The 8753-nt window shown below is 42.5% G+C and overlaps 1 protein-coding gene across 2 annotated transcripts; it reads left to right on the forward strand.

Moving 5' to 3' along the window:
• The first annotated feature begins 784 nt into the window (after positions 1–784).
• LOC137047790 (interferon-inducible GTPase 5-like) lies at positions 785–4405 on the forward strand. 2 transcript variants are annotated; one of them, XM_067425668.1, is made up of 4 exons: positions 785–883; positions 1196–1288; positions 2722–3289; positions 3474–4404. In XM_067425668.1, exons 3-4 carry the CDS (start codon positions 2722–2724, stop codon positions 4100–4102), a joined length of 1197 nt encoding a protein of 398 aa, XP_067281769.1. In that variant the 5' UTR covers positions 785–883; positions 1196–1288; the 3' UTR covers positions 4103–4404. The 2 variants fall into 2 exon arrangements, with proteins under 2 accessions (XP_067281769.1, XP_067281770.1); XM_067425669.1 differs by lacking the exon at positions 1196–1288 and having other exon boundaries at positions 824–883; positions 3474–4405.
• The last annotated feature ends 4348 nt before the right edge of the window (positions 4406–8753 follow it).

Genomic DNA, 8753 nt, shown 5'->3' on the forward strand with positions numbered 1-8753 from the left:
CGACAGCATCCCTCCGCCACCCCGTCTCCTCACATTTACCTGGTTACTATCCTAACCAGAAATACGAGGGGAATATCAGGCCTAAATACCGAGCTCGGAGCCACTCTCTGATTACTCTGACTATTTTGTGAACTCATGAAACAGCAATAGTGGATGATGTGAGATTAATGAATACACAGGAACATACACACACACTGATGCCTTGATGATAATGCATGCAATAATAATATATACCCATCAAAACAATCAGCAAGTGCATACATACACCTGGACTACTAAGATTCACCCCCTGCAACCAACAAAAAGAATTAAACAAGTATGTTTTGCTCAGTGAAAAAGTTTCAGGTTTGAATGAATTAATGTGAGTGCGAAAGAGAGCGCACAGAGACCAATCGAGCGCGCGCGCGCACGCACGCAAACTCACAACCTACTTAATTGTTGCTTAGAAATGAATCTTAAAACTGAATCTAATTTTGTCATAATAGCCTAATTGTTTATTCGATTTTTTACATGTCCACTACAATGGACACATGACTGAAGCAACATACAAATCCTGAGCCTATAGCCTAACCATTTAAACTACAGTTTGTGAACTAGTTGAAGATTTTGAAAATAACATATAGTAAAAATGAACAATGCAATAAGAAAACTAGTCTTTTTGTTAGTACACATATAGGCTAGTTGATGTACAAATGTTAGCAAATGAAACTCCGAATAAATATTTACACTCTTGTCACTATGGCGATTTATAGCGGTGAAAGTGAAAGTATTTTTGGGTGGATCTCGCTGTTGTTCAGTTTTCTTTCGGGTGGACAAGTAGCTTTGCGCAATTAGTTTTTCATTTCAATACGTGCATCCTGTGTGGACTGCTCAGAAGAATTTGGTAAGAATGATGCAGCCTGGGCTACTTCTCTATCGCAATGTTTTTTGTTTTGTATTGTTTGTGTTTTTTACAATTGACAGGAATCTCATTTAGTTAGACCTGTCCATATAGACACCGAGCCGACAGAATAGGCTACAAACGATAATCGAATATATTTACAAAACATATTTAACTGCTGTGAAATGCATTTGGGATAAGTTGTTTTCTTGTTGTAGAAAACAAATCTATAATACTTTAACGAGTCAAGTAAGTTTCACATTAAGTGATTTAATTTATTAAATGTACTTAAAACTTTTATTCGTATGCTTACAGCAATAAATTTCACATCTGTGAAGGAACTGTATAAGCTTGCATTCTTGGTCTAATTCCAGTATCCTCGGAAGCTCAAAAGTGAGACTGAAAAAGGTAAGATCTTTTAACCTTATCATTTCGTATTCAGTACTCAGTATTCATAATAAGAATGCATATTTAATTTAACAATAGAAAAATAATATCCTAATTATGTGCTGTATCAATAAGGTATCTATATCCTGTCTTGAATTTTATCTCAAAATAAAGGATGTAATTTCATTCAACAAGGAAAAGAGCCAAAACAAGTTAATACAGCCTCTTATTTAAACATGAAGTAAACATAATGTTGCTTAGTTATTTTAACATAGCCTACTACATAACGGCCCATTTAAAATGTTACGTTTATTTTTTGAGCAGTGATAAAATATAGGCCTATTGCTCTTGTAAGTACTTCATGTGCAATTTCGGTCTTGTGGACTTGAGACAATGGCCGCTCTGTGCGTGTGTCCATTAAGTCCACAAGACCGCAGGGTGTCCCATTTGTCATTTTAGGTCTCAGAAGGGTGCTCGCGAGTGCCCTCTTTGAGGTTGATATGCTCCCTCGACACGCACTTCTGCCGCGCCCGCACTGGTTACGCAGTGGACTTCATCCCGGCAGTCAAAGCGGTATTACGTTGTGAAAGTGCGGACTTAGGCCCTGTCCCAAATGGCACCCTAAACCCTCACGGACCGGTCTTCCTCTGAATCCGCACTTTCACGATGTAATGCTGCTTTAACTGTCCTCTGCGTAGCTCGCTCACAAGCACCCTTCTTTAAGCTTAAATGACGAATAGGACACCCTACGGTCTTGTGAACTTAATGGACACGCGCATGCAGCGGCCATTGTAAGTACACAAGACCGAAAGTGCACATGAAGTGTGCCATTTGGGACAGGGCCTCAGAGGAAGACCGTGAGGGTTTAGGGTGCCATTTTGACAGGACCAGCTGGGCAGGGTGAATTTTGAAGTAATCCAAGCTGTGTTCCAATGTGAAGGACGTGCACTTTAAAGGCCACATTTGAAGTGCGATTGCATTTCTGGAAGTGGATCGTAGGGCAATTGCAAGGGGTTCAATCGCTATGACAAATAGCAATGGAGAGAGGTGACCCTGTCTTGTGCCTCATTGTAGTTTTAAATACTCTGAATAGACATTATTGATACGTACTGAAGCTTTAGGGGCTGCATATACTATTTTAATCCAGGAAGTAAAAGTAGGACCAAATCCAAACTTCTCTAAGACCTGAAAAAGATCCATTCAACATGGTCAAATGCCTTTTCAGCATCGAGTGACAGTACCAACTCTGGATTGTCTGAATGAGGGGAGTACAATATATTCATGTTCATAATGTTTTGGCTCATCTGTGCATTTTGACTTTTTATTGTTTGTTTAATTTTGTAGGCTTTATATGATGTACATTTCCAAAAAAGAAAGACCATATGAATTACGTGATGAACCCCATCACCCCCACCCCACCCCCGCATAACCATGTGATATGATTCTTTTTTTAGATGTCTACATTTGAAGATTATTGTGTAATAACTCAGGAGGACCTGGAGGATATTAAAGAATCCATATCTACTCAGGATCTCCCATCAGCGATAAACACAATCAAAGATTACCTCAAACAGCAAGATCTTGTTGAACTTAACATTGGTGTGACGGGAGAGTCAGGTTCTGGAAAGTCCACGTTTGTCAATGCATTCAGGGGTTTAGGAGATGAAGAAGAGGGCTCTGCTGAAACTGGCCCAGTAGAAACCACTATGGAGCCTGAAGTTTACCTTCACCCTAAATACAAAAATGTGAAAGTGTGGGATCTTCCTGGCATTGGAACACCAAACTTCAAAGCCGATGAGTATCTTAAACTGGTTCAGTTTGAACGCTATGATTTTTTCATCATCATTGCTTCAGATCGGTTCAGAGAATGCCACACTCAGCTGGCCAAAGAGATCATGAGAATGGGGAAAAAGTTTTATTTTGTTCGTTCCAAGATTGACTTTTGTATTACTGCAGAGAAGAGAAAGAAGAACTTTGACCAGAAAAAGACGCTGGATACCATCCGAGAGGACTGTGAAAATGGTAAGTTAGTTAGTTTAAGTTCACAATACAATGTTTTGAGCAACACAATTTTTTCTTTAAGATTATTTGAATTGAACCAATGTTTTTCTCAAAGGATTTGAATTACACTGAATTCATTAGCATATACTAATCATACATTTATTATTAAAACATGCATATAATAATCCTTTATTGTTTCTCATAGGTTTGAGAAAGATCGGTATAGATGATCCTGTCGTCTTCCTGATCTCTGGCTGGGAGCTCGGAAAATATGATTTAAATCAGCTGCAGGAGAGGATGGAGAAAGAGCTTCCACAGCATAAGAGACGTGTGCTGCTGTTGGCTTTGCCGAATATTACACTGGAGATAAATGAGAAAAAGAAGAAAGCTCTGGAGGAAAACATTGGAAAAGTTGCTTTCCTATCTGCTTGTTTAGCTGTTATTCCTCTTCCTGGTCTTTCGATCGCTGCAGATATAGCCATCATAGCAGATGAGCTGAGAAAGTACTACAGTGTGTTTGGTCTGGATGATCCATCTCTACAGAAGCTCTGTGAAAGATCTGGGAAAACCGTAGAGGAATTGAAGAGTCTGATGAAGTCTCCTCTGCATCAAGGGATAAACCCCAGTTCAGTATTAACCTTGCTGGGTGCTGCATCTCTTCTCATATCAGAAGATGCCGTTGAGTTACTTGTGAGCTTCATTCCAATTATTGGCAGTTTGGTGGCAGGAGGACTGTCTTATCTGACTGTCTCAAGAATGCTGAAGAGAGCTCTGGATGACATCGCTGATGACGCTAGGAAAGTGCTGATGGCTTCACTGGAGACTGAAGTGTAAATGTAGAAAATGACCAGAATATTCAACAGCGTTTAGAAATAATTGCTATTAGGTTAATCAAAAACAAAAACATGTATGACATTTAATACAAAATTTGGAATAAACATGTATCATATAGATCACATGTTTACATTTATTTAATTACTCATGATACATTCATTAACAACATTTATTACTTTGTGACAAGTTGCTGTTTTTTTGTGTTGGCTCATTAATGTACTCCTCCAAGTCTATCAGTTATTCAGTCACTCAGTTTCTCCGCCTGAATACTCACCTGAATGTTACTCACCTGAATATAATGTGTTTAATAAATACATCTATGTGGGTTCTAACTTCATTGTTGAGTCTGGGTTTCCCTTACATTGCTCAGTAATCACATTATTTTATTTGTCCCTTTCATTATTTTGTTTGTTGCTGATCAGAATTTGCAAAGATTTGCATGTGTTTTTCCTTTTGGATGCAAATGTCAAACATTATCATTACTACAATGAAAACAATTTTCCTTTTGAGATGAACTTCAAACCTGGGTGTGTACAATTGCTCTTGGGTCCTTTGAGTCAGTGCCTGCATTTGACAAAAGACCTGACAATATTTATTCTCACTGTACTGATTTTCATAAATGAGTTACTAAATACTTTTGTCAGAATTCATTCATAGCTTGCCTTCAATAAACAAAAAGGATCAGTGAAGCTCTGAATAATCATGCAATCATTTTAAGCCTCAGTAAATAGATATCTGGTGTGTCATAAATAGGAAAGTTAATAAATAAGGTTAAATTACAATATTTTTAACTTACCTGTTCTCTTTCCTTGTCCTCAAAGTGATGATTTAATTATGATCTTTCTTTGATGATGTATCTTTCTTTATTTTATTATTTGATGTCATTGATCAATGTCATTTACACACCCTCATGCTCTTCTAGATGTACAGTACAGGCCAAAAGTTTGGACACATTACTATTTGTAATGTTTTTGAAAGAAGTTTCTTCTACTCATCAAGCCTGCATTTATTTGATCAAAAATACAGATTTAAAAAAAATATATTGTGATATATTATTACAATTTAAAATATTTGGTTTTCAATTTATTATACTTTAAATTATCATTTATTTCTGTGATGCAAAGCTGAATTCCCGTTCATAGGGAACTCCCGCTGCGTCACCGCTCTGGGAACGCCTCTGCGTGATTGCGTCGTGAAGCACGTATGTCATCAGTCCAATAGAGACGGAACGTCAAAGGCGGGTGACATCACTGACCCGAAAACTATAAAGCCCACTGGCAAACACACACTGTTAGCTTCTGTTGCCTTCAACAAGCGCTCTGTGTTTGTGTCTGAGTTCAGACTTTATTTTTTTTTCGTTTGCACTCACACTATATATAACACAAGAGAGAGAGATTATGGTGAGCGAACAGCATTACAGAAAGTGTGTTCCTCCCTGCTCACACTACATCACGAGCGGGGATACACATTTGATGTGTGTTGTTTGTTTGGGAGAGCAGCACGCGCAGTCGGCATTGAGGGTGCCGGCTACGAGCATTGTGAGGCACTGCCTCTTCACGTGCTGCGATCCCGCCGGGCGCTCTTTGAGGAGGGCGTCCCGGCTTGCGTTCCCCGCGACACGGGTCCCGCTGTTGCCGAGGTTTAGCGGCGGCTCATGTCGTGGGGATTACAATTGGATCTGACGGAGGGGTTTGAGACGGGCTCTGGCTCCGGGGGGCGGCCGCGGAACTGCAGTTATCTTCCGCTGAAGAGGTGGATGTCTGCAGCGTTGATGTAGGTGCTAAAGACTCGCCACTTCAGACCCCTGCTAGTGAGGAACTCATGGAGGTTTTGAGCAGAGCAGTGGCCAAATTACATATCGACTGGCCACATGAGCATAATGAGCGAGCCTCAGTTAAAAGCAGGCTTGACGAATGCTTTCTCCCCTCTCGCTCTGCTCAGCCTCCAAGGCGGAGCTTGCCGTTTTTCACTGATCTCCACACTGAGGTGTCGAGATCGTGGAAGCGGCCCATGTCTTCACGAATTTTCAGCCCCCATACATCTGTATATAGTAACATCGCAGGGCTCAAAAGACACGGTTATGCTCAAATGCCTAGGGTAGAAGAGATGCTCGCGAGCCATCTCTCGCCCGATTCTGCATCGGACATAAAAGCTCCATCTTTGCCCACTAAACCTCTCAAAGTTACATCTTAGTTAGTGGGCAAAGAATACTCCACAACAGCTCAGGCTGCCGCATTTCTGCACACTGTGTCCATCATGCAGGCATACCAGGCTAGCCTGCTAAGAGACCTGGGCGAGAATCGGAGCTGATAAGATTAACGAGCTCCGATTGACCACTGATCTTGCTCTCCGGGCCACCAAGGAGACGGCCAGATGCGTAAAAAATGGCCATTCTATGGCAGCCCTGGTGGCCACGGAGAGACATTTATGGCTCAATCTCACTTGGATTAAAGAACGGGATAAGAGTTTTCTGCTTGATGCGCCGTTGTCTCCGGGAGGCCTGTTCGGTGACGCTGTCACCACGGTTACCGACAGGTTCCTGGAGGCAAAGAAGCAATTCAAGCAGTTTCTCCCCCGTAAGCCCCAGGTCTCGTCTGCTGCTGGGCGGGAGCAGCAGGCACCGAGTACGAGCTTCTCAAATAGAGCTTAGCAGAAACAGAGCGTCGCCACCCGCACACCCCCGCAAAAAGGGTGGGCCGGTGGTCGGCGGTCTCAGGCGCAGCCTTCCAAGGGTAAGACTGATCTGCGGACAGTCATTACTTCGAGGAAGGCTGCGTCTAAGAAGTTCTGACACCTCCGGGCCCAGGACGGTGAGGGTGATCCCCTCCGCAAGCGGATGGTGTTTACCGCAGCATACGGTATCCGTGCGTCCGCGGTGCCCTCACAGGGTCGTTCAAGATGATTACACTCAAACAGATCGTGTCTCAGATCAGGTCCGAGGACTGGTTTGTCACGATAGATCTCAAAGATGCTTATTTTCATATTTCCATCCTTCCGCAGAAGTTCCTGAGGTTGGCTTTAAGGGGATCCGCGTACTCAACTACATCGACGACTGGCTGATCCTAGCACAGTCAGCTCGTCTCGCGGCTCAACATCGAGATGTTGTTCTCAAGCACATGAGGAAGTTGGGGCTGAGGCTCAATTCCAAGAAGAGCATTCTTTCTCTGGTGCAGAAAATAACGTATCTAGGAGTGAACTGGGATTCGGTCTCTATGCAGGCTCGTCTGTCTCAGCCTCGCATAGTGTCGATCCTCTCAGCCATGAAAGGGGTGAAACTAGACCAGCCACTCACTGTAAAACAGTTTCAGAGGCTGTTAGGTCTGATGGCAGCAGTGTCCAGCGTGATTCCTTTGGGTCTGCTGTACATGAGACCTTTGCAGTGGTGGCTCAAAACCAAGGGCTTTTCCCCAAAGGGGAACCCTTTTCGCGTGACCAAGGCAATGCGGCGGTGTCTCCGCACCTTGGTTATGTGGAAGGACCCTTGGTTTCTGGCCCAATGTCCGTCGCTGAGGGCACCATGTCAGTGTGCTTCTCTGACAAAACAGAGGATGAGCAAGTGGGTGGTCGTGGCTATCTCACCTGCTTATGTGGCAGCTGGACAGCCTTCTCCTTTGGCTGTCCGGTCCCACTCCACAAGAAGTATGGCCGCCTCTTAGGCACTGTTGGCAGGGGCTTCCCTGCAGGATGTCTGCGATGCGGCAGGCTGGTCCTCACCGCACACTTTCGTCCGGTTTTATGAACTAGACATTAATGCTACTCCGGGGGCTTGGGTGCTTGCCTCTTAACATGCACAGGCAGGCATTCGTCTCCTATGGGGATGGGGGTATTCTCGTACCCAGAGCGGTGACGCAGCGGGAGTTCCCTATGAACGGGAACGTCTCGGTTACGTCTGTAACCTTAGTTCCTGGAATTGGGAACAAGACGCTGCGTCACCTGGCCATACTCCCCGCATACCCGCAAGCGCCTTGTTTCAGCCTTTTACAGAAGCTTACGGCGTGTGTTTACCGGTGGTTTTATAGTTTCCGGGTCAGTGACCTCACCCGCCTATGACGTTCCGTCTCTCTATTGGACTGATGACATACGTGCTTAAAGACGCAATCACGCAGAGGCGTTCCCAGAGTGGTGACGCAGCGTCTCGTTCCCAATTCTGGGAACTACGGTTACAGACGTAACCGAGACATTTTCAGGATCGTTACTCCAGTCTTCAGTGTCACATGTGACATCCAGTCTATTATGATCCTTCAGAAATCATTCTAATATTCTGATTTATTATGTGTTGGGAACAGTTCTGCTGCCTAATATATTTGATGAATAAAAGGTTCAAAATAACTGCATTTATTCAAAATAAAACATATTTTCAAATAATATAAATCTCCCTTACAATCATTTTTTGTCAATTTAACACATCCTTGCTGAATAAAATTGTTGATTTATTTCAAAAAAAGAAAGAAGAAAAATGACTGACCCCAAATTACTGATCAGTAGTGTATACTGTTGTTACAAAAGATTTCTATTTTTATAACATTTGCTTCTTTTTTTTCTTTTCTTTTTTTTCTTTTTATTCATCAAAGTATTATAAAAAAGTATTACAGGTTATAAAAAAAAATATTAAGCAGCAGAAATGTTTCCAACTTTGAAAATGAATCATCAT

Source organism: Pseudorasbora parva, chromosome 19 (genome assembly GCF_024679245.1).
Source record: "Pseudorasbora parva isolate DD20220531a chromosome 19, ASM2467924v1, whole genome shotgun sequence".
NCBI lineage: Eukaryota > Metazoa > Chordata > Actinopteri > Cypriniformes > Gobionidae > Pseudorasbora > Pseudorasbora parva.

Bases quoted from the DNA above. Each gene is read 5' to 3' on its own strand.
- LOC137047790 (XM_067425668.1), top strand. From the start codon at position 2,722: ATGTCTACATTTGAAGATTATTGTGTAATAACTCAGGAGGACCTGGAG. The intron at 3,290-3,473 runs GTAAGTTAGTTA...TGTTTCTCATAG, and splicing joins CCGAGAGGACTGTGAAAATG to GTTTGAGAAAGATCGGTATA.